Below are 26,002 nucleotides of genomic sequence, written 5' to 3'. Positions count from 1 at the left end.
TGACCATGGCCTTGTTATTGAGAGGCCGCCATAGACAGCACTAGCTCCTGAGAGTCTATTTAGGCCACGTACACAGTGGAAACAGAGCTGCACTTCCTAACCACCTGCCAAATGTATATGACAATATCAGACACACAATTTACTCATATCATACAGACCCACCAAGAAATGTTTTATTAATTACACAGTGATCAACTTTATGTTAGGTGAAATACCACAATATGAAATCAAAGCAAAGCAGATTTGGGACCAAAATGGCCAAGAGAAAAAGGCAACTAGTAAAATTCAACCAACGTTGTGAACCACGTGAAAATTATTGTTGCATTTTTCAACCCAACCCAGCCTGACCAGTAGTTTTGGTGTGAGTACTGCATTAGGCTAGAGAACTTGCCCTAATAAAGCTAATAAAGTGAAGGAATTGATTCCTACAAGTGCTGAAACAAGTAGATGGGATGTGTGTGTGTGTGTGTGTGTGTGTGTGTGTGTGCCACAAGGGCAGAGTGGCTGTGAAAACATTAAGCAAGACCGCTAAGGTGGTAAATATTGATTAAATGGGAAAGTCCAGAAAACCAAAGGAGAACAAAGATAAAATCTGCTGTCCAGGGAGGGCGAGAGAAAGGGGACAGGTAGAAATGAGGGAGGGGAAGTGTGACAGGCCAGGCATCATGGGAGTTGGACTGGGGAAAGGACATGGAGATGGTAGCTAGCAAAGAGACATCTCCTTCGTATGTCCTTCATTGGCATGAGGTAAACGTGCCGTTTTCCAAATTCTGTGGGCCCTGGTCCCCAGTATTACACTAGAGAGGGAATGGGGTTTCAACCTTACACACAGGGAGACAGCTGGCAAACCACATTTGTCAAACATCAAGGGAGGAAAGACAGTACACCCACATATAGTGTATATAAAAAATCTACACACCCCTGTTAAAATGCCAGGTTCTTGTGATGTAAAGGAAAGAGACAAAGATAAATCATGTCAGAACTTTTTCTACCTTTAATGTGACCTATAACATGAACAATTCAATTGAAAAACAAACAAATCTTTGAGGGGGAAACATTTCAAACTCACAATAACCTGGTTGCATAGGTGTGCACACCCTTAAACTAATACTTTGTTGAAGCACCTTTTGATTTTATTACAGCACTCTTTGGGTAGGAGTCCATTAGCATGGCACATCTTGACGTGGCAATATTTGCCCACACTTCTTTGCAAAAGCGCTCCAAATCTGTCAGATTGCGAGGACATCTCCTGTGCACAGCCCTCTTCAGATCACCCCTCAGATGTTCATTTGGATTCTGATCTGGCCTCTGGTTGGGCCATTCAAAAATGTTAATCTTCTTCTGGAGAAGCCATGCTTTAGTGGATTTGGATGTGTGCTTTGGGTCGTTGTCGTGCTGAAATATTAACTTTCTGATGGTTTTGTGCCAAAATTGCCTGGTATTTGGAACTGTTCATAATTCCCTTCACCCTGACTACGGCCCGGTTCCAGCTGAAGAAAAACAGCCCCAAAAGCATGATGCTGCCACCACCATGCTTCACTGTGGGTATGGTGTTCAATGGGTGTTGGGCAGTGTTGTTTTTGCACCAAACATACCTTTTGGAATTATGGCCAAAAAAGTCCACCTTGGTTTCATCAGACCATAACACATTTCCCCATGTGCTTTTGTGGGACTTGATGTTTGTTTTTGTAAACTTCAGCCGGCCCTGGATGTTTTTCTTTGTAAGAAAAGGCTTCAGTCTTGCCACCCTACCCCATAGCCCATTCATATGAAGAATACAGGACATTGTTGTCACATCTAGCACACAGCCAGTCCTTGCCAGAAATTCCTGCAGTTCCTTTAATGTTGCTGTAGGCCTCTTGGAGGGCTCCCTGACCAGTTTGCTTATAGTCTTTTCATCAATTTTGGAGGGATGTCCAGTTCTTGGTAATGTCTCTGATGTGCCATATTTTCTCCACTTGATGATGATGAATGATGAAATTATTTTGTACCCTTCTCCTGACTGATTTCTTTCAACAATGAGATCCCTCTGATGCTTTGGAAGCTCTCTGCGTACCATGGCATTTTGCTCTGAGATGCAAATAAGAAAATGTCAGGAAAATCCTAATAGAACAGCTGAACTTTATTTGTGATTAATCAGAGTCACTTTAAATTATGGCAGGTGTGTAATGACTTCTATTAAACATGAGTTTGAATGTGATTGGTTAATTCTGAACACAGCCACATCCCCAGTTATAAGAGGGTGTGCACACTTATGCAACTAGGTTATTGTAAGGTTTTTCCTTTTTCTTTTCTCCCCCTCAAAGTTTTCAGTTTGTTTTTCAATTGAATTGTTCACATTATAGGTTCACATTCTACTACATCACAAAAACCTGGCATTTTAACAGGGGTGTGTAGACGTTTTGTATCCACTGTATGCAGACACTACGGTATTGACTTTAATGCTTATATGAGGATCTCTCTCCCTGTGCTGCAATAACCTGGTGTGGTTCCATTCACCCACCGTGTGGTAGGGGAGGCCAAGATAAAATCACATTACACTGACTGTGAGGGAGGAGATGTGGAGGGACTGACAGAGGGAGAGCGCAAATGAGAGAGTTAGAGGGGGAGAGACAGGGAGAGAGTGAAGAGATAAGGGAAATAAATGAAGACTAAAAGTTGCACTGACTACTTCCGGGTCTCAGCAGGTTATCCCCATCAGGCCAAATTAGACAAATCCCCCTAACTCACTGCTCTGCCCCCTTTCCAAAACATCAAATAAACAAATTTAAATATAACAGATTTTCAATGATTTTCACACAATTTTCAAGTGCGCACTTTAAAACGCTACTAGCCAAGAACCGTTGAATTTATCTGGACTTAAATACCTGAGACTGCGTGCAATATTTCCCTATTCTGTGTAGTAGTCTGGAAAATTGTGTTGTTAGATCTTCATTCATAGACGCTACATGCTAAGTCACAGGCAGACCGGTCATTCTATAAATGGTGTAAAATCCATCATTGGTGGACTTCCTAGAGGAAAATAAGTTATTTGTGTAGAGGCGGACCTATGTATCAAATGTTACAGCTCTACGTTCCACGGGCTGAGGAGCGTGAGCTTTTGAAAACATCCCAGCATATCACTTGTTATAGCACCACCATGTGGCCAAATGGCACAGCACCGCATGGGACCGCTGAGACCCGAGCCATTTGAAATTCTACCAAGATTCACCTTTCTAAGCCTCAGCGTCTCACAAGAATTGGCACTATTAAACGGAGGAATGATTATAACCAATGCAAACAAATATCCTGTTTCTGATCAAGAGCTCTGGTTAGATACTGAATGTTTTAAGGGGCTCCGCAGTCCCACCTCAGGGACGGCCCTCTCCAGATGGCCTCACTGGAAACTCTGACAGTTCCCGTGCAACACTGCTTCTTGGGAAAAACACAGCAAGGCTTGAACCTTAAGTTTAGACATTTTCTGTTTTTTTTTTTGTTTTTATGTGTGTTCCTCTGCCTTTTAACAAACAAGATAATTTTGCCCATATGTTGGGGGATTGTGTTGCAGAGTCAGTAGCCAGAGGAGCGATGAGGGGGTGTGTGTTTGTGCGTGTGTACAAGAGTTAAAGCCGTTTATGTTAACGTTAAAGACTAAATCCTAGACCAGACCCCAATAAATGAATAAGAAGGCATCAGAAACCTTGTCATCCTCACTGTTGTCGTTTTACCCATAGTACTAGCTTAACCCTGGATCTCAATCGGATTCACAGGGGTATGTATTTAGATGAGTTATATTGCGCTGACACAGGGCTACACAGTAGCTTGGCACGGCAAGCAAACTGTCCTTACAAAAACAAAGGCATGAGTTAACAGACATTTTAGGTTCTCTACATGCAGATAAGGAGACTGAGGATCTGAGCAATGAGCTATACAGCACATCAGCTTGGCCAGCACATTTTCTATACACAACTTTGCAAGTACCACGTTTAACAGACTTTTCAGGTCACGTGCCAATCAACTCAATTTTTAAAATGCCTGTTCTCATCAGTAAGACACATCATTCACGTATGTTTTGTCAAAAATGCATATTAGGGCAAGAGAAACAGAATGTGACACGTGATCGATTAAAAGAAACAAACAGACAGAACCTGTTAATCTCTCCCCCTTACGATTTAATTGGTGGGGGAAAATTACACTGCAGTTTTCAACAACAAAATATCTACACTGTGTTGTATCCTGACGAGTGCAGACGCTAGCCCTGAGGAGACGATAGCCCTGAGGAGACGCTAGCCCTGAGGAGAGTTGTGCCATTTAAAAGACACCAGATGGGAAGAGGCAAACATGCACAGTTCAGCGTGGGAAAGGCAAATGACAGCAGCAAAGTCCAAAATAGCCATGATTTTAGAAGTTAAACGGGATGTTGGTGAAACACGAACTTGGCAAGGTCACAGGAAGCTACAGCGACCAGGGCCACGGAAAGATGTTTTCTCCCCCAGCACCTCTACTTCCAAGGCTATGACAGTAATGGTAGTACAATGCTTAACCATCTGAAAACAATGCACCAAATAATGAGCAGGTCAGGCACCCAGAACAATAGAAAACAACTACACTGGTAGGCAGAACAGCATTGCCCCCTGCAGTCATTTGCAATAAAATAAAACCCCTAGAATGCCTGTATAACAAGCATGGTTAGGTATCAAAAGTTAGCATTTTCAAAACACAGACCCTTACAAAAATCTGTTTGAATAGATGTGCTGATTACCTGTGTAATAACCTGTGTTGTAATTACACGGTTCTGTGTTTGCGTCTGTGTGTCGTTTCGAGAGACAGTACCATGGGAAAACAAAGGATGTGAGACCGCAGGTATTCAAACATTGTCTGAGCGCTGTGTTTCAGCCAGACCAGAGAGAGAGGACAGCGCACGCACACACACGCGCATGCACGCACGCACGCACGCTGCTGGGCCAATGGCAACACTCCTGCTGTTAATGGGCTTTAACAGAATTTCAGTCATATAAATGTCTCCTGGATCTCAGTGGTACGGAGAACAGGAGACACAGGAAGGAGTATGGAGAGGAGGAGAGGAGTGGAAGAAATAGGGGAAACTGGGGGGAGAATAAAGAGAAAAAGTTAAGAGAGTGAAATTGATGAGGGAGCAAGGAACGGGGTGGGTTAAGAGTTAATGTTCCGGACAGATCTTTGCCATGGTGGAGAAAGAGAAACAGTAGAGATTCCCACCCACACTGACCAACAATTATACAGATCAGTGTACAACTAGGGCTGCATGATACATCCTTTCAGCATCGACATTGTGATGAACGCATCCGCAATAGTCACATCGCAGAACGTGGAAAACTAGCATTATGGAAAACTAGCATTATATATGTCTGATATAAGGTAATTTACTCAGATTTATGGGTTACACAATTAATTATTAAAATCAAAGTTCATTGCTGCACGGGGTTGACATGCAGGCTCTGTTTGCATGTGATGAAATGAGCAAGGAACAGGCAAAAAAGGCAGAAATTGAGAATTTGGTTGCAAAAAGAAATGCATCTTTAATTATATGGAAATATTTCGGCTACAGGCAAGATGATTATTGAGTGTCTTGCAATTGTTGCCACAACACGACCAACGTGTTCGATAATTAAAGGCGGCACCATAAATCTTCGTATGACAAGTACAAAGCATCTCAATGCCGTCCAAAGCAAAAACACCATACAAGAAAGGTTCCAAACCTTTCACAGGTTCAATAACATTTCACGTCGCCAAAGACATGGTACCAATTAACACGGTTACCAAAGAGAGTTCAAAAACATGATCCGTTTGTAATATTATACAGCAACAACAGACTTGTGGTCCAGCCGGACAACGGAGCCCTACATAAGTCTGACCATACACTTCCACATGAAAAATTGCTGTTTGAAAACTGCATTTTTCACAGAGGATCATACAAGTCAGAACATCGCAACAGGGATAAGAGAAGCTTTAGCTGATTGGGGACTAGATGAGAGTTGTCTAGTCTGAATAACAACAGACAATGCCACGAACATGGTGAAGGCTGCCGCCCTGAACAAGTGGACCAGATTGCAGTGCTTTGGCCACAGACTGCATCTTGCAGTTGGTAAATTATGCCCAATTGCACATTCTATTTTACTACTGTCGCTATTGCTATACTATTACTGTTACATATTATTACCTAGCAACCTGTTCTAAAATATAAAAAAAGTAGAGGATAGGGCTGGGGAAGAATGAAGAATACAGACTGTCTGGTTGAGAGCCAAAGCTCTTTCTTTTTTTCATTTCGCAATATATATTGCAGAAAAACTAAATATCGCCCCTCCCGTGGGCTCACCACTCACAGGAGGGACCATAAGGGGCCGGTGCGAAGAGGATCGGGCGGCAGTCGAAGGCAGGGGCCTAGACAACCCGATCTCTGGACACAGAAACTAGCTCTAGGGACGTGGAATGTCACCTCGCTGGCGGGGAAGGAGCCTGAGCTAGTGCGTGAGGTTGAGAGGTTCCGATTAGAGGTAGTCGGGATCACCTCTACGCACGGCTTGGGCTCTGGAACCACACTCCTTGAGAGAGGATGGACTCTTCACCACTCTGGAGTTGCCCATGGTGAGAGGCGGCGGGCTGGTGTGGGTTTGCTTATAGCTCCCCAGCTCTGCCGCCATGTGTTGGAGTTTACCCCGGTGAACGAGAGGGTCGTTTCCCTGCGCCTACGGGTCGGGGATAGGTCTCTCACTGTTGTTTGTGCCTACGGGCCGAACGGCAGTGCAGAGTACCCGACCTTCTTGGAGTCTCTGGGAGGGGTGCTGGAAAGTGCTCCGACTGGGGACTCTATCGTTCTACTGGGGGACTTCAACGCCCACGTGGGCAACGACAGTGACACCTGGAGGGGTGTGATTGGGAGGAACGGCCCCCCTGATCTGAACTCGAGTGGTGTTCAGTTATTGGACTTCTGTGCTAGTCACAGTTTGTCCATAACGAACACCATGTTCAAGCATAAGGGTGTCCATCAGTGCACGTGGCACCAGGACACCCTAGGCCGCAGGTCGATGATCGACTTTGTTGTCGTCTCATCTGACCTGCGGCCGTATGTCTTGGACACTCGGGTGAAGAGAGGGGCGGAGCTGTCAACTGATCACCACCTGGTGGTGAGTTGGATCCGATGGCGGGGGAGAAAGCTGGACAGACTCGGCAGGCCCAAGCGAACTGTAAGGGTCTGCTGGGAACGTCTGGCCGAGTCTCCTGTCAGAGAGATCTTTAACTCCCACCTCCGGCAGAGCTTCGACTGGATCCCGAGGGAGGTTGGAGATATTGAGTCCGAGTGGACCATGTTCTCCACCGCCATTGTCGAAGCGGCCGCTCGGAGCTGTGGCCGTAAGGTCTCCGGTGCCTGTCGAGGCGGCAATCCCCGAACCCGGTGGTGGACACCGGAAGTAAGGGATGCCGTCAAGCTGAAGAAGGAGTCCTATCAGGCCTGGTTGGCTTGTGGGACTCCTGACGCAGCTGACGGGTACCGACAGGCCAAGCGGGCTGCAGCCCGGGTGGTTGTGGAGGCAAAAACTCGGGCCTGGGAGGAGTTCGGTGAGGCCATGGAGAAGGACTATCGGCTGGCCTCGAAGAGATTCTGGCAAACCATCCGGCGCCTCAGGAGAGGGAAACAGTGCCCTACCAACGCTGTTTACAGTAGAGGTGGGCAGCTGTTGACCTCAACTGAGGATGTCGTCGGGCGGTGGAAGGAATACTTCGAGGATCTCCTCAATCCCGCTGTCACTTCTTCCATTGAGGAAGCAGAGGATGAGGGCTCAGAGGTGGACTCGTCCATCACCCGGGCTGAAGTCACTGAGGTGGTCAAGAAACTCCTCGGTGGCAAGGCACCGGGGGTGGATGAGATCCGCCCTGAGTACCTCAAGTCTCTGGATGTTGTGGGGCTGTCTTGGTTGACACGCCTGTGCAACATCGCGTGGCGGTCGGGGACAGTGCCTCTGGGATGGCAGACCGGGGTGGTGGTCCCTCTTTTTAAGAAGGGGGACCGGAGGGTGTGTTCCAACTATAGGGGGATCACACTTCTCAGCCTCCCCGGGAAAGTCTATGCCAGGGTACTGGAGAGGAGAATACGGCCGATAGTAGAACCTCGGATTCAGGAGGAACAGTGTGGTTTTCGTCCGGGCCGTGGAACACTGGACCAGCTCTATACCCTCTACGGGGTGTTGGAGGGTTCATGGGAGTTTGCCCAACCAATCCACATGTGTTTTGTGGATTTGGAGAAGGCATTCGACTGTGTCCCTCGCGGCATCTTGTGGAGGGTGCTTGGGGAATATGGGGTCCTGGGTCCTTTGCTAAGGGCTGTCAGGTCCCTGTACAACCGAAGCAGGAGCTTGGTCCGCATTGCCGGCAGTAAGTCAGACTTGTTCCCAGTGCATGTTGGACTCCGGCAGGGCTGCCCTTTGTCACCGGTTCTGTTCGTAATTTTTATGGACAGAATTTCTAGGCGCAGCCAGGGGCCGGAGGGTGTCAGGTTTGGGGACCACACAATTTCGTCTCTGCTTTTTGCAGATGATGTTGTCGTGTTGGCCCCTTCTAACCAGGACCTTCAGCATGCGCTGGGACGGTTTGCAGCCGAGTGTGAAGCGGTGGGGATGAAAATCAGTACCTCCAAATCCGAGGCCATGGTCCTCAGTCGGAAAAGGGTGGCTTGCCCGCTTCAGGTTGGTGGAGAGTGCCTGCCTCAAGTGGAGGAGTTTAAGTATCTAGGGGTCTTGTTCACGAGTGAGGGAAGGATGGAACGGGAGATTGACAGACGGATCGGTGCAGCTTCTGCAGTAATGCAGTCGATGTATCGGTCTGTCGTGGTAAAGAAAGAGCTGAGCCGCAAGGCGAAGCTCTCGATTTACCAGTCAATCTACGTTCCTACTCTCACCTATGGTCATGAGCTTTGGGTCATGACCGAAAGGACAAGATCCCGGATACAGGCGGCCGAAATGAGCTTTCTCCGCAGGGTGGCCGGGCGATCCCTTAGAGATAGGGTGAGAAGCTCGGTCACCCGGGAGGAGCTCAGAGTAGAGCCCCTGCTCCTCCACATCGAGAGGGGTCAGCTGAGGTGGCTTGGGCATCTTTTTCGGATGCCTCCGGAACGCCTTCCTGGGAAGGTGTTCCGGTCCCGTCCCACCGGGAGGAGACCCCGGGGAAGACCTAGGACTCGCTGGAGGGACTATGTCTCCCGGCTGGCCTGGGAACGCCTCGGTGTCCCCCCGGAAGAGCTAGAGGAAGTGTCTGGGGAGAGGGAAGTCTGGGCATCCCTGCTTAGACTGCTGCCCCCGCGACCCGGCCCCGGATAAGCGGAAGAAGATGGTATGGTATGGTATGGTACTAAATATCGCAATGTCAGTTATTTTCAATATCGTGTAACCCTAGAGTACATTACAGGTGTGTGTGTGTTGAGCCGTGTGTATTTGAAGGGGATTGTGTTTATGCACGTGCGCACATAGTTTTGTGGGCTCGTATATGTGTCTGAATGAATGAGAGTGTGTGTGTGTGTGTGTGTGTGTGAGACTGACAGCATCTCAGCAGGAGAGAGTGAGAAGGTGGAACAGGCAAATGTCATGTCAGAAACTGCAGACCCACAGAGTTGCAGTTCGACTCAAAGGAGAGAAAGCATCCCAGCACTGGCCAGGCTTTTCATTTCCAGAACGTCCATTCAAACAGAGTTTCAATGGATCGGCAGAGAAAATATGATGAGACGGCATTCTCTTCTCTCTGTTTAACTCCTCATCCCTCTCTCACTCATTCTCACCCTCCCTCTTCTCCTCACCCCCCTCCTCCCTGGTTTTCTCCCTCCCTCCTTTCTCTGTGTTGTTTAATCTCTTGATTAGAGTCTCGCTTCCATTAGCCCAGGCTCTTTCTGCTGACTAGGTTCCTTGTCCTGTCCTGTTCTGTGGGGATAAGGGGCTAGCAGCTCCTGGCTCCTTCTAGATGAAAAGGCGGGACCGGAGAGTCTGGGCCCAAATAAGGCATCCAACATGTTGCGTATAATTATGTGAAGGCAAGTATGTATGTAACAGGCTCCGGTCAGTATTTGATGTTTGTCCATGGGAGATAAATGTATATGGCTGTGGAGAAATAATCAAATGTCTGTGTGTCGTAAAGGACAAGCGGAAAATTGTAATTACGTTCGTCTCCATACGGACGTGAAATCCCTACCATTGTAGTCGAAGTCAGCGGCTTAAACACCCATCCACCATCTGCTGAAATGTAATGTGGCTCACTGTTTCCCCTAGTGGCTGGAAGTCATATATTAACATGTTGGGAACCCACCTGGGAAAACACTGAATGCCTAATTCTATGCTGTGATTGCCTTGGTGTTTGTGTATGTTCTGAGCAGGACCCCTGGCATTTGGCCAAAACAATGGAGTTGCTCTTCGAGAAATGGCAGAACAGAATGAATGTGAATAAGTAACGTCTGTTCAGACAGTGGTTTATTATCGTACCTTTCATCCAGGTTTGTAGAATTCCTTGTTTCGAACCGGACAATATCACTGGATGGGACTTCCAAACTGTCCCTCCTTCCAGGTTTCCCATTGGCTCTATCGGTCTCCTTCTCCCCCCCGTTTTGAGGGCACTGTGGTTTGGTCCTGCTCTGCAAGTTCATGAGGTTGAGGTAGGACTGGGCACAGTCCACCTGGGTAGCTGAGAGGGGGGTGTTTTGGAGTGGCCCTGCAGGGGTGGAGGTGATGGGCTGGTCCATGCTGGAGCTGTAGTGGTTCTTCAGGTTGAGTGACAGGGACCTGGTGGTCCATGAAGACTGCTGATCATCTAGAGGGGAAAGAAGGGAGAATGCCTTTTCATGAAATATCACACTCCTATTTTTACAGATAAAAAAACCCAACAACAACAACAAAACAACACCAGCCATCCAAAAATGCCTGAACATACAGGCTTGTGGATGACCGTCAGTGTGTGGTGGTTTTGGTTCTCCCTCTGACCTGCCCATGTGACAGCTGCCTCTGCAGAGTGGGAGGTCTGGCTGGGAGCCAGTGGTGGTGTCTGAGTGGACCGTGTCTGAGATGAACTAGATTAGCGTCCGAACAAACACAAAACACACCGACACGCACTTCCAAAACAGACACACTTCTGAAAACACAAACAAGCAAGCACGCGCACACGCACACACTGGTGTTTCTGGACTCCTGTTTTCACCCCTAATGTTCAAGAGGTTTAGGGCCCATGCCACTGTAACCGACATCCATGGATGCAGCCACAAAAGAAAAGCTGATGTAAGATCACAAGCGAAAGGATTGTTCGACTAGTGGAGAAAGAACCTTGATCAGCTGCCACACATATTCGAGCTGACATTCAGTCACAAAGTACAACAGTTTCAACTTGCACCATCTGTCGCCAACTCAGTGAGAAACGGTTGTATGGTAGGAGACCCACAGCTGAGAAAAAGACATAATAAAGCCAGACTGAAATTTGCCAAAACACCTGAACATGCCACAAATCTTTGGGGACTATCTCCTATGGACTGATGTGGCCATAGTAGACCTTTTTGGTAAAGCACACACTCATTATGTTTACATAAAACTAAGCCTTCAAACATCTATACCTGTAGTAAAGGACAAGAAGAAATGTAAGGCAAGTCAAAATAAAGCTTGTCTCCATATGGACTTGAAATCATGACTGTGGTGGTTGAACTCGGCCGCTTAACCACCCATCCAGCATCTATTCAAAGGGACCATTTCTCACTATGACCCCTAAAGGCTGGCAGTCATCTGTTGACACCTACACCACAGTCAGACATGGAGGAGGTTCAGCAATGTTTTGGGGTTGCTTCGCGGCAAAGCATTAGGTGCCTTAAGCAAAGGTCAAAGGTCACGTGTCTTCCATCAAGGCAATGGCTACAAACACACTTCAAAAAGTCTAGACCTAAACCCTACTGTGGTTTCGAGAGGCATCCTTCAAATTTGGTACAGAATACAGTATAGTCATAGTATAGGATATAGTAGTATAGTAGTACAGAATACAGTATAGTCATAGTATAGGATAGAGTAGTATAGTAGTACAGAATACAGTATAGTCATAGTATAGGATATAGTAGTACAGAATACAGTATAGTCATAGTATAGGATAGAGTAGTATAGTAGTACAGAATACAGTATAGTCATAGTATAGGATAGTGTAGTATAGTAGTAGAATAGCTGGTGACTTACTGTGGCCCTGTCCTGTTGCATGTCTGTCCCCCTGGTCCAGTCCAGGTACTCTGCCCTCCAGGTCTTTGAGCTGGGTGACCAGCAGGGTCATGTGCTGCAGCAGGTCTCTGTTCTGCAGTAGTAGCTGGTGGACCCGGGCCTGGGCTTCCATGCGAGCAGCTGTCTCAGCTGACATCTGATCTTTCAGAAGCTGCACCTGATTGTGAGGGGGGGAGGAAAGAGAGGGATCAGATGACAACAAGGAGAGACTGATGAAGATGAAGATAATGAGGCTCGGACTGACCATGTGTGGCCTCTAGATTGCAGGTCTATTTTAAACCACGGCAAAGCCACTACAGACATACTGCTGTGTACTGCAGACCTAAACAGGGTTCCCCTTTACACAGAAACACACTGCTCACTTTAGTTTGTTTGTGTCTAGGATACTAGAGAGGTATTTGTATGTATGTGTGTGTGTGTTCTTTCTGTTTGAAGAATAGTTTTTCCATTTCATGCTACAGTCCCATCCCTGGGCTCTGTTCCAGTCATCTGGCCAGAGACTGCAGTTGGAAATCTAATTAGATTCTTGGAATTCCTATCCCAGGTCTGAACCTGGAAATAATGACGGGTTGCCACTATTATCGGTTTCCATAATTCACGGAGAGTGGATATTAGCCTGACACATGCGCCGTTGAATGACTTCTAAATTAATAAAAGGAAAGGTATTTCAAGGATTATTTATTTCAAGAATAAATGCAATATATGAATAAATCTGCGTTAGGGGTATACCCTCCAGGATCATTCACTACAACAGCCATGCAGGCTGTCCTACTAGGCTGTGACGGAGGCGCGTCCTTGTGTGTTGCCAAGTGTGCATGTCAGTGTGTTAAGAGAGAATGCCATTTGTTTCCACTCTTCTCTCACCTTTCTCTGGGTGAGGCTGAAAGAAAGGCCTCAGAGAGTGAATCCCTGCAGCCAGACACGCGCTCATGCGCTCACACACTCACGCACACACACACCCACACACCTTAACACTTTAGTAGTATACAGCCCAAAGAAAACTAATTCCCCCAATAATTCTTTCACATTTTGTTTTGGTACTTGGCCTGGGTATCTTGACAGTGTCTGGGGGGACAAATGGGATCAGCACAGTCCCATTGGTAAAGGAGTATAGCAGAGGAAATCTGATTTGAGAGGAGGTACGTGACCTATGATGTAGGGGTGACATTATATTTGGTTTTTATCTGGGGCCTAAGAACAGTTGGCGAGCTGCGTATCATCGTGCAGCTATGAGAGTTCATTTTTATGTGTGGGATCTTGGTCTATGCATGTGGGGAACTGCAGGTAATTATGAAAGTAAAATGCAATTTCTATGGTTTGGAGAAAATGTTTAAAAGTTTCCTTTGGCTAATGTTAGATTTAGGGTACACTTAAACAAAACACTGAGAAGGCACTACCACCTAGTGGCTCTGCTGCAAACAGGCAGACGGGCAGGCAGACAGGCGACGGTGCCAAATCAGTCAGACAGAACAGTCACTCAGAATTTGCCTCACGACACTTCAGAGCTCAAATGTGATTAACCTCTGAACATACTGTTCAAAGTGTTCTGGCATCGACGTATACAGTACCATGCAAAAGCCTTAGGCACCTGAAAGTTGATCTACGGCCATTTATTTGGGTAATAAGTGTTTTAATTAAAATATATAATTATTGTTCTTACAGATATACTTACTATCCAAATAAATGACTTGAGTTTGACTTTCAGGTGCCTAAGACCTTTGCACTGTACTGTATAGGTCGATGCCAGAACACTTTGAACATTGCATGTGTTTTCATATTTACAAACACAGCAGGATTTGAACCGTCAACCCTTGCGTCACCATGTTCTAAACAACGCAGCCACACCGGCCCATCCGTATGGAGTGAGAGAGCATGACCTGGTGAAAGGAACGCCGTAGATACAGAGCATGTGGCCTGTTCCACTGTCCAACGTCTGAGAAGGACTTCTGTGTCTCAATGACTACCACGAACACAGTTAACAGCCCAACTATAATAAGGGAACAAAAATGTCTTAAGCTGCGGATAAATCAGAAAAGAAATACAAAAAATTACTAAGTGTTATGTTAAGGGCAAAATTACATTTGGGTTTAGGTTTAGGCATTAGCATCTAGAGTTAGTCATTAGGGCTAGCTTACATTCAGGAATGTTAGGTTATGGAGGTTAAGGTTAGGTTGAGGTTAAGGTTAGGTTGAGGGGAAGGTTACGGTTAGGTTTAAGGTTAGGATTAGTATCTGTAGGATTTTTTAAGGACAGTCATTTAAAAAATATCCCCATTTAAAAAGCAGGTAGCAAGTAAACAGTGTGTGTGTTTGTTTCTCTCACCTGTGCGACGGCCACCTGTGTGTGTTGTTGCTGCTGCAGGAGCTGCTGTTGGAGGAGTAGGAGGTAGTGCTGTTCCGACAGAGGGGTTGGAGACGGGGAGCTGGGGCTTCTGGGAGACAGGGTGGTGTGTGGCATCACTGTGTAGACAGACCGGCTCTCATAGTCCTGCATTACAACAGGCACCAGTTATAACAACGCTGTGGTCAAACAGACCGTTTGATTTACTCAGCCTGAACTGGATTGTCAGCTTGGAAAGGTTAGAACTTTATTTTCTGGGGCAAGCTCAATGAAGCATGACTGAACGATTTTATAAAGAAGTTTTAATTTTGATACAGCCGAATAATATTTGAACCCTGTTTTTCCACAAACCATATGCATCGTTCCACTAAAATGAGGTAAGTCCTTGGAAGAAAAAGAGTAAACAAAAATTAACACACACAGATTGAGTTACAGTTCTGTTGACAGGAGAGATAGGGAGAACATTTAATAAGAAGCCCTGAGAGGACAAGAACATTTAATTCTTCAGAAGGGAGACAGCCTGGATAACCCTTCATTGACCTTGAAGAAAGAAAGAAAGAAAGCAAGCAAGCACACACGCACACACTGTGTGCCCATACACACACCACAAACCTTAAAATCTGCTCACATACTGTAGGGCATGGATAGAGAGATAGAGAGGAATGGGTGGAGAGAGAGAGAGAGAGAGAGGTGGGTGGACATTTCACTCAGCATGGCTGTGGCCTGGAGAGACAGGCAGACAGTGAAAGTCCCAAGCATCAGTTGTTCCTGACTTACAAAGAGCTCCCTCCCTTTCAGTTGTTCCAGTCTCAGTCCATTAGTGCATCAGTACGCTATGTATCATTCATGCCATTCATGGGGACAAGATTTTAATGGTTTCTTTGTTTTCTATACTCTCTCTCTCTCCTCATATCTCTTTACCAACACCCTGTTTTATAATCATCCCTGGCTCTCTGCCTCCTTCCATCTTTAAACCTTAAAAGCGGGCCGATCCCCACAGTCATTACAGAGAGTGAGGCAGGGTGGGGAAACCATCAGGGTTTCATCACTCTGCATCTCAAAGATTCCACAGCAGACCTCTAAAGCCAGGCATTTACTCCCTGTTTATTCTGCCTTTAAAGAACTGAGGATGAGGTGTGTGCGCGTGCATGCATGCGTGCGCAAGTCTATCGGTGTCATTCTCTAATCCAGGGATATCAGGGGAAGACCTGTTGCCTAGCATCTCTCTCAGGGCTGTGTGTGAATTGGGGTTACGTTCAAATTCAGGCTTTACCGGGTTACGTTTAGGATAAGGCCTTACGTTTAGGATAGGTTTAAATGACTGAGGTTGTGTGTGCGTGTACATGCATGTGTATGTGATACTAGGGTTTAGTGTGTGGTCCACATCCCAGCGTTAACTTTGATTTATGTGGATTGTAACAGGCCATAATTCTACTATCCCCACTCCCCTCCAAGCCTGACTTCAAACACTCTGACAAGCACGGGTTCAGGTTATTTCAAACAGCGGGGACAGGTCTTCTATCCACACTGTTATCCTGCGCAAAGATATTCACCTGATGCATTTCTTTAGTCACCTGGGCAAACAATTTGTAGTGCCCTTGAAAGTGTACCTGTCACATCTCACCACTAGAGGGAGCACAGAGAAAGGTTATTTTTTTTGAACGCAGCATAGATCTGACAGAATGGAAAGAAAGAAGGTGGGGGAGAGAGCGAAAGAGACAGAGAGATATGGCATGAAAGATTGGAATGAACCCAGAAAATGTCTGTGCCAAGAATTAACAATGCACTCAGATATTTGTCCTCTGCTCATTAAAGTTAGAATACTTAAAATTGATAAAAGTAAAGATTTTTATCCAATGCAATGAATGTAGACATTCACAGAAAGCATGTTTCAAAGTCTGGTTATCTAGCTTTGAATATAATAAAACCTTACGTTCTCAATGCCCTGTTTGAGTCTTTTCTACATATCTTACAATTCGAAGTAGACGGTGCCATGTACACAGCCCGCTGAAACTAGCAACAACAGCTATTTACTAACAACAGCAACATAACGTGAACTAACGCCAGAAAGACCTTGCATTATGGACCCATCTGGATATCACATTGATCAACGTCCCAGCTGATGCTACCGTCCTTAACACCAACGCCTCTATAAGCAGGTAAGCCTATCTAGTATTGGGTACAGTAGCTCCCCTTCAGCCTCAATCTGCTTAAAGATTCAACGTGTCATGAGTTCAGAGATTCCCTTGGGCGCACCACTGTTGTAAACAGCTGTTATTCGAATATTTCTGGTCTTTCTGTCAGCTTGAACGAGTCTGGCTATTCTCCTCTGACCAAGATATTATCGCCAACAGAATTGCAGTTCACCGGATGTTTTTTGTTCATCACAACTGTCTCTGTAAACTCAAGAGACCAGTGTGTGAAGACCAGCTTTTTCTGAGATGCTGGAACCACAGACTCATACCACGTAGATCACGTCTTCCTCATTCTGATGTTTGGCCAAGCAACGACTAAACCTCTTGCCCATGTCTGCATGCTTTACATATTCAGTTGCAGCCTTGACTGGCTGTTTAAGTTAGTGGGCAGTTGTATCCAATAAAGCGGCTAGTGAGTGTGATCCACACGACCAGTTAATCCTAAACCACACAAGACATTCTTCTCGCCCTAAAGTGAACATGAACTTACATTGCTCTCGACTTACTTCAGACGGAATGGATCTTGGGGCAGCAAAACCAAAAGCACACCATGGAGGCTAGGAAATACCATGACACGGCTAAAACGGGTATACATTTAGTAAGAACCAGCCATCGTCAACATGTCGACACATTTACCTTACATGGCAACACTGACATTCGCTTACTTCAGCAAGGTTAGTCAAAAGTAGTTAATCAGTACGGGGACAGATGGTAGTGACTGGGGCGTCAGAGAAGGCAACCTGCTGTGTCACCAAAACAGAGGTTGGCGTTGGGCTATAATGCCGTTCGTTGGCCTCGGTCCCTCTCTGGTTCTACCGCCCTCGTCCATTCCTCCCCCTCTCTCCATGTCATCGCTCACCCTCTCCCCCTCAGCTCATCCTCCCCCTATTCCAGCACCCTCCTCGCCTTTTCCTGCCTCACCCCCTCTCTCCGTCTCACCCCTCTCCACATGCTTATCTCCCTAGAGCAGATGATGATGAACCCCCTCAATGGGATTACGGTGGCTTCCCTCCAAAATCAAAGAACATTCAGAGTTCTGTTGGTAGGGGGACGTGTGGAAGAACAAGACTCTGGTTCTGTCTTGCTACCAACTCCGGTTCTGCTCTGATTTCCAGGAGAACGACAGACAGGCAGTGACTGAGCTGCAGATGGCTTCACAGGGGATAGAAACGAGACAACAACACCAAACACGCAGTTTGTCTCCCAGCGTCGGTGGATCCTAAGGTATCAAGCCCAATGGAAACAAACACATCAAAGGGAACCGCAAATTTCCTTTTTCTTCTGGAGGCATCTGTGACACAGAACTAATTCAGAAGCGCTGATGATTCCTAATCCTAAAGCAGTCACCCCTCACTAACCCCACACAGAAACCTCCTGGGCAAAGGATGTGCTTTACCTTGAATATAAGATGCTCTAAAGCTCCATAATGTAACTAATCAACTCACGTCATACTTTCTACAGTGAACTGCATATAAAACTTGAGAAGTTAAGACAAGGCCTCCCATTTCTCACCAGGACAGTGGTAAGTGGATGACACTGCGTTTCACAGTCATTTTACTCTCTAAGGGACAGTGTGCAGCCTGCAGGCGCATAAAGCAACCGACAAGAAAGTAGTGAAGCAGTAGTCTAGCCGGGTATACACACACTGGCCCTCATTTATCATTCTTGCGTAGAAACAAGTGTATATGTTGGCGTAAGATTTTGCTTACACTCCTCTCACCGCCTGATTTATGAAGCTGTGCGTACCTTTAAAATCCAGGTGTACGCAATTCCTGCCCTTGATAAATGCCGCGGCTGAAAACGACCGTCATTAGAACAACACGCCCCTATATATTCAAGTCTCCACTTCCCCCACGCCCTCATTTTACACCATGGACACACGGAAGACGGCAAAAAAGAGAAACTTCTCTGACGTGAAGATTGAGACGTTCACCAGGGAGGTAGAAATAAATAAAATTGTTTCATTTGGCAGTTTAAAAAGCAGAATAAAAAATTATGATGTGATGTGGAGTACCATTCATTCACATTAACAATTGCATGACAATTTGTAATATTCGTCTTATTATTTTATGATATTTATTATTAATGACGTTTATTGTTATTTAGAAGAAGAATGTCGTATTATTATTATTTCTATTATTATTATTTATAAGAAGAAGAATGTCATTTTTATTATTTTGTCAGTCTGAATTATATTTTGGTCATTAAAAGCCTTTTATTACTGAACCCAGTCGGTGCGCAACTGCCGGGCCTAACCCTGAAACGTCATGTAAAGCGCACAGGCTCGCATCTGAAGGAATACATATAAATCAAATGCTTTGGTAAAGTCACACAAATTAAACATTGAAGTCCATGTTGCACAAAACTAAACACTGAAGTTTTTTTTTACAGTGGGTCATAATATATCATATCTTTGTGTTTGTCAGTGCGTTAGGATTTTTTTTTCTGCGCATTTCCGCACAAACTCAAAACGTGCGTACACCACCTCCTGAGCTGGCGTAGGATTTGAGAGTGCCCTACGCCAACGTCCATATTGATAAATCTCAAAGTGGTTTTGGGTGTACGCTGGAAATTTGGTGTACACACTTTTGATAAATGAGGGCCATTATGTATACCGTGAGTGTACTAGGTCCTGAAAAGCATCACTCAGGTAGGTAATGTACTCTTACCATGATGGTGTGTCCAGGCTTCACCACGTTGAGTTGGGCCAGACTCTGAAGGATGTCGCTGAACGCCTGCTCACACAGAGTCTGGCCCTGTGTCTGGGGATTCCCCTCCTCACCACAGCAGCCCTCTTCATCACGCTCCGCTCCCGTTGCCTGGCGGCCTGATAAAGACACACACACACACACACAGTTTCTGCATTTGTGTTGTTATTTAGTGAAAGTACAGATGTAGTAAATAGTTGAGAGACAATGCATGTTATGGTGATGCATGCTTGTGAGTTGTGTTACAAGTGTGTGTGTGACTGTGTATACATGTCACGTGTAGTGAACAATGTCTGAATTTATTAGTGTTGTGGCATTCAGCATGCGTGCCCCCCATTTGAGTGGGGGGGGGGGGGCGTGTCTGTCCCACCTTTAGCGGTGGGGGTATGTCTCTGTCTCACCCTGAGTGGGGGAGTCCTCTGTGGACTTGTCACTCTCTCCATCTGCCTGGTCATCCATGTCCTGCTGGGCGTGCTGCAGACTGAGCTTATGACACACCTCAAAGGCCTGGCCCACCGTACGCACCGTACGCATAGCCTGGGTCTGACACGGAGAGAGACCGTGGGACGGTTAGCCATGTCACATACAGACACACACAGAGAGAGACAGTGGGATAGTGGGACGGTTAGCCATGTCACATACAGACACACACAGAGAGAGACAGTGGGACGGTTAGCCATGTCACATACAGACACACACAGAGAGAGACACACACACACACACACACACACAGAGAGAGAGACAGTGGGGCGGTTAGCCATGTCACATACAGACACACACAGAGAGGGACACACACACACACAGAGAGAGACACACACACACAGAGAGAGAGAGACAGTGGGGCGGTTAGCCATGTCACATACAGACACACACAGAGAGAGACACACACACACAGAGAGAGACACACACACACAGAGAGAGACAGTGGGGCGGTTAGCCATGTCACATACAGACACACACAGAGAGAGACAGTGGGACAGTGGGACGGTTAGCCATGTCACATACAGACACACACAGACAGAGAGACAGTGGGACAGTGGGGCGGTTAGCCATGTCACATACAGACACACACAGAGAGAGAGACAGTGGGACAGTGGGGCGGTTAGCCATGTCACATACAGACACACACAGAGAGAGACACACACACACACAGAGAGAGACACACACACACACAGAGAGAGACACACACACACACAGAGAGAGACACACACACACAGAGAGAGAGACACACACACAAAGAGAGACACACACACAAAGAGAGACACAGAGAGAGAGAGACACAGAGAGACAGGGAACAAACACTATTGCGTGTTGAGTTGAGTGGGTTTTCTCACCTTCTTTTTGGACTTGAAGACGTTACACCTGAAGGAGTTGCTGGATCCGTCTCTGGCAATGTAGCTGAAGATCTTCAGGTCCTGGGAGTCATGGGATACATAAAAGATCCTGGAGAATACATTGGGAAGAACATTGAAAGAACATTGAAAAAACAATGCAAGGTAGCTTGACTACGCCCACACTGACTCAACTGTCCAAGAGGTCTAAATGCAATATTGACCCACTATATATTAGGTTGGAGTGAACACAGTGCAATGTCCAGGAAAAGACCTAGGGGAGAAATAGATGTCTTAGTATTACAATGTGTTATTTACACATATTTATGAAGTGATAATTCAATTACAACAATATAAATAGCACTGATCCAGGTTAGTATTTCCATGTGATTCCCTTCAACCACATTTCCTGATTCTTGCATTGTGCTCATTAGGACACAATCGGAATAAACAGACTGAGGCAGGGAATGAATAACGGTTTGTTTATTCACCACCGGAAAACAGGCTATCTCACTGGGAATTCTGGTACACACTTATTTTACCAAAAGGGCCAATGAAGTGCTGGCAGGGCTGGCACAAATACCAGAAAATTGTGTAACAAACCAATAATTGGCATTAGAAATTCCATAAATGTCCGTCACAACCCAAGCTCAAAAAACTAGAGAAGTCATGAACTTGGTAGCTACCACTGCATTTTCATAGACCAATGGGAGTAACCTTTAGTAAGTGTATACATCATCACATTTAAATGAACACGAAACGTTGATTACATGAGGATACACGGCAACAATTACGTAATCTGACTGTTGCATAGATAGTGTCAGACCTTCGACAGCAGGAGACAGAACCCACTACGCTATAGGCTTTAAACTGACCAGAGGGAACAAACAACTAATTAAAGCTATAAAAAGACCTGCACTGACACACGCGCACGCACACACAGACACAGACAGACAGAATCATTATTTACATTTTAAATACATGCAGGTTAGCCACATAACATCTTATCATTAAGTGAACATTGTGTCATAATTAAGTGGCAGTCTTTTAGGAATAAAAAAAAAGTGCACCCACTGAAAGGTTTTGTGGATATTTGAGTAAATTCCAACCACATTCAGTGATAAAGGTAACCGAATTTAACAAATCACACAGAAATTGTTTGCTTTAACAGATACTCCAATTAGGCCTCATCTGTCCACAGGAGATTGTCCCAGAAGGACTGTGGCATGTTTCGATGCGTTTTGGCAAATTACAGTCATGATTTATGTCTCACAGCAATGGGTCTCCTACCATACAACCCTCTTTTACTGAGGAGAATATTTACAAAGACACATATTAGCGGATACGAACAGATTTTCAAATATCATGTTCTAAAAGTGCAGGGATGCCGATTCTTTTGGTCCCAACAGTAAGTCGTTGTATATGATATTAAGAGCCTTGTTGCACACTTTTAGATTTGTTTTGTGAAATAACACCCTCAGTTGTGTCCCATCACATTCATTTAACTCTGTAAATGTTTGTTAAAAAATGATTTGATAAGCACATTTTTACTCCGAACCGACTTAAGCCACGATGAAGGTGTTGAATACTTCCTGACTCAAGTCAGCTTTTTCATATTTCATCATTTTCTTTTTGGTAAAACACAAAAAACACATTGACATTGTGCAATTAAAATGTTGTGCATTGTCAATTAACATTGTAACACAAAAAAATTTGAAGGGAATGTAACACTTTCTGAATGCTAGTAGGAACGTAACATGATTGCATATTCAGCTGAGAGAAACATGGTGAAATGTTTAGCTGAAGAGAACATAAGTGACATAACTGTTCCTCACCCAAAACCTTCCTTTTTGACTTTTTTGTAAAGGAAAGAAAAGGGTGCAGTTGTCTCTTAATTATTTCCAGAGCTGTAATTAGGTGACAGGAACATAACAAGGTTATATACACTCACCTAAAGGATTATTAGGAACACCTGTTCAATTTCTCATTAATGCAATTATCTAATCAACCAATCACATGGCAGTTGCTTCAATGCATTTAGGGGTGTGGTCCTAAAGGATTATTAGGAACACCATACTAATACTGTGTTTGACCCCCTTTCGCCTTCAGAACTGCCTTAATTCTACGTGGCATTGATTCAACAAGGTGCTGAAAGCATTCTTTAGAAATGTTGGCCCATATTGATAGGATAGCATCTTGCAGTTGATGGAGATTTGTGGGATGCACATCCAGGGCATGAAGCTCCCGTTCCACCACATCCCAAAGATGTTCTATTGGGTTGAGATCTGGTGACTTTGGGGGCCATTTCAGTACAGTGAACTCATTATCATGTTCAAGAAACCAATTTGAAATGATTCGAGCTTTGTGACATGGTGCATTATCCTGCTGGAAGTAGCCATCAGAGGATGGGTACTTGCTGGTCATAAAGGGATGGACATGGTCAGAAACAATGCTCAGGTAGGCCGTGGCATTTAAACAATGCCCAATTGGCACTAAGGGGCCTAAAGTGTGCCAAGAAAACATCCCCCACACCATTACACCACCACCACCAGCCTGCACAGTGGTAACAAGGCATGATGGATCCATGTTCTCATTCTGTTTACGCCAAATTCTGACTCTGAATGTCTCAACAGAAATCATAACTCATCAGACCAGGCAACATTCTTCCAGTCTTCAACTGTCCAATTTTGGTGAGCTCGTGCAAATTGTAGCCTTTTTTTCCTATTTGTAGTGGAGATGAGTGGCACCCGGTGGGGTCTTCTGCTGTTGTAGCCCATCCGCCTCAAGGTTGTGCGTGTTGTGGCTTTACAAATGCTTTGCTGCATACCTCGGTTGTAACGAGTGGTTATTTCAGTCAAAGTTGCTCTTCTATCAGCTTTAATCAGTTGGCCCATTCTCCTCTGACCTCTAGCATCAACAAGGCATTTTCACCCACAGGATTGCCGCATACTGGATGTTTTACCCTTTTCACACCATTCTTTTTAAACCCTAGAAATGGTTGTGCATGAAAATCCCAGTAACTGAGCAGATTGTGAAATACTCAGACCGGCCCGTCTGGCACTAACAACCATGCCACGCTCAAAATTGCTTAAATCACCTTTCTTTCCCATTCTGACATTCAGTTTGGAGTTCAGGAGATTGTCTTGACCAGGACCACACCCATAAATGCATTGAAGCAACTGCCATTTGATTGGTTGATTAGATAATTGCATTATTGAGAAATTGAACAGGTGTTCCTAATAATCCTTTAGGTGAGTGTATTTAGCTGACAGGAGCATAACATGGTGATATATTTAGCTGACAGGAACATAACATGGTGATATATTTAGCTGACAGGAACATAACATGGTGATATATTTAGCTGACAGGAACATAACATGGTGATATATTTAGCTGACAGGAACATAACATGGTGATATATTTAGCTGACAGGAACTTAACATGGTGATATATTTAGCTGACAGGAACTTAACATGGTGATATATTTAGCATGTAGGAACATAGCATGGGGACATTCAGATGGAATGTGGTATTAGAGCAACTACCATGTAGAAATAGGCATGTTCCAGAAAAATAACACACACATGAACACGCTGCGGCCACAGATCACTGATAATGGATGAAGTTCCTACATAATGCGTGTGCTATTGCACTTGGCACATGCAGAAATGAAAAGAAAAGAACTTGGTTGGTCCGTCTTTGCGGCCCATTAAAATGGGTGTCGCAAAAGAAGCATCTGATATGTGATGGTAGAATTAAAAAAAATACATTTTCCAAAGATCTTGCACATGGCTTTGGCCAACACAGTATAGGGAATAGGAACTGAAACACAGACCTGTACGGTAAAAAGGACAGACAATGGGGAAGTGAATAAGGCAGAGGTATAAAAAAAGTTCAGGTGTGGCACTGACCTGTATATCGGGTCCGACATGATCAGCATCTTGCCCTCGTCCCAGGTCCATTCTTTCCTCTGTGATAGAGAACATCACGGTGATTAGGCTACAGAGACTTCCTCTCTCCGAATTACAGCTAGTTTTCAGTTCTATGTGGCCACACACAACAACCCCACAACGCCCTCTATACGGTCCCTGACAGATGGAGGTTCCAGTTTTCAGAGGAAATGGAAAGAGATTATTTCTTATTTTCATCAGAACGACATGGGATATCTAGTGTCCAGCATTCTTTCGAGCACCTGTTACATTAGGTTTCTCCCAAGCAGATTCATGTTTGGAAGTCTATCGGTCTACAGTTTTATTTCTACAAATCACCAGGAGGAACTCAGACTCGCTGTGACGAAAATAATGTCTGTCGCCATAGCATAGCGTTTCTCTATAGCAAAGAAATTTAGTAGCCAGGCAAGAAGAGCACTGAGATCTATGTTAATTATGCAAGCTGCAAGCTATTAAAACTTGCAACGTTAGACTAAATATTAGCCCAAACACAGAGAATCACACTTTTTAAAGCAGAGTGGCTCGGGGGGATGGAGGGATGAGTCACTCAGATCTTCTGAGACCGTCTGAGTTCATTCCAGTACATCAAAATATTGGTCCCTTTATAATGACATCATCATTACCCTGCTCTCTGACTGGCCAGATCTTACCTTCTGTTTCTTCCTGAGGACCACTTTGACTCCATCCACAGACACGATGATGTTCACTTTCTTCTTCTTGATGTTCTTGGCCTTGAACTCGTACTATAAAATTCAAAAACACAAAGTACATTTAAAGATCTCAATAGGAGAAGAGCAGCAGCCTCACTCAACCATCCTTTGAATGCTGTAGAGAAAGTCCAAACACACACACCTCCTAGGAGGTGTGGGTGCAGATGGATATTGCCATCTTGCTGACATCGCAAGCGACTCCAAACTTTTCACACTCTGTATGCCCACCGGTTTGAAGGTGTTTCAACCAGAGTGTCAATTCCCAGTGTAAATTGAATAACTGCTTTGACAGATTATGGATCCCTAAGAAGATGAACCCACCCGTCCATCCTTACAAGACTGTGCGCGTGTACACATGCACTAACAGATCATACAAGTCGTCCATGGCTGTCAGCAGCACCGCAACAACGAGGAGCGTTTGGTACCTCAATATGACCATTTCATAGAAACCTTTAACAGCAGCTCTTATCAGACAGAGGGCTGAGTTAGTGAGGACGACACTGAGCTCAGCTATAGGAGTCTGATGAATCAT

General features: G+C 45.2%; 1 protein-coding gene across 3 annotated transcripts in view; it reads right to left on the bottom strand.

Annotated features, from left to right (window-relative positions):
- si:dkey-34e4.1 (carboxyl-terminal PDZ ligand of neuronal nitric oxide synthase protein) overlaps nt 1-26,002 on the bottom strand; it is a 60,747-nt gene that overhangs the window by 9,094 nt on the left and 25,651 nt on the right. For 2 of the 3 annotated variants that reach the window (XR_828362.3, XM_020053745.2), the window contains exons 3-10: nt 25,411-25,503; nt 24,722-24,780; nt 20,814-20,922; nt 19,881-20,022; nt 19,441-19,598; nt 14,559-14,723; nt 12,198-12,393; nt 10,479-10,803 (exon numbers count right to left, since the gene is read on the bottom strand). Coding sequence is in view for 2 of the 3 variants with exons in the window: in XM_020053745.2 (XP_019909304.1) it covers nt 10,479-10,803; nt 12,198-12,393; nt 14,559-14,723; nt 19,441-19,598; nt 19,881-20,022; nt 20,814-20,922; nt 24,722-24,780; nt 25,411-25,503 (1,247 nt within the window). In the remaining variant the exon portion in view is untranslated. The remainder of the gene's footprint in view (nt 1-10,478; nt 10,804-12,197; nt 12,394-14,558; nt 14,724-19,440; nt 19,599-19,880; nt 20,023-20,813; nt 20,923-24,721; nt 24,781-25,410; nt 25,504-26,002) is intronic. The other variant, XM_020053746.2, reaches the window with a different exon arrangement.

This window comes from Esox lucius, chromosome 14, assembly GCF_011004845.1.
Source record: "Esox lucius isolate fEsoLuc1 chromosome 14, fEsoLuc1.pri, whole genome shotgun sequence".
Taxonomy (NCBI): domain Eukaryota; kingdom Metazoa; phylum Chordata; class Actinopteri; order Esociformes; family Esocidae; genus Esox; species Esox lucius.
Note: the sequence above shows the minus strand (reverse complement) of the source record. Positions and strands in the feature narration are given on the sequence as shown.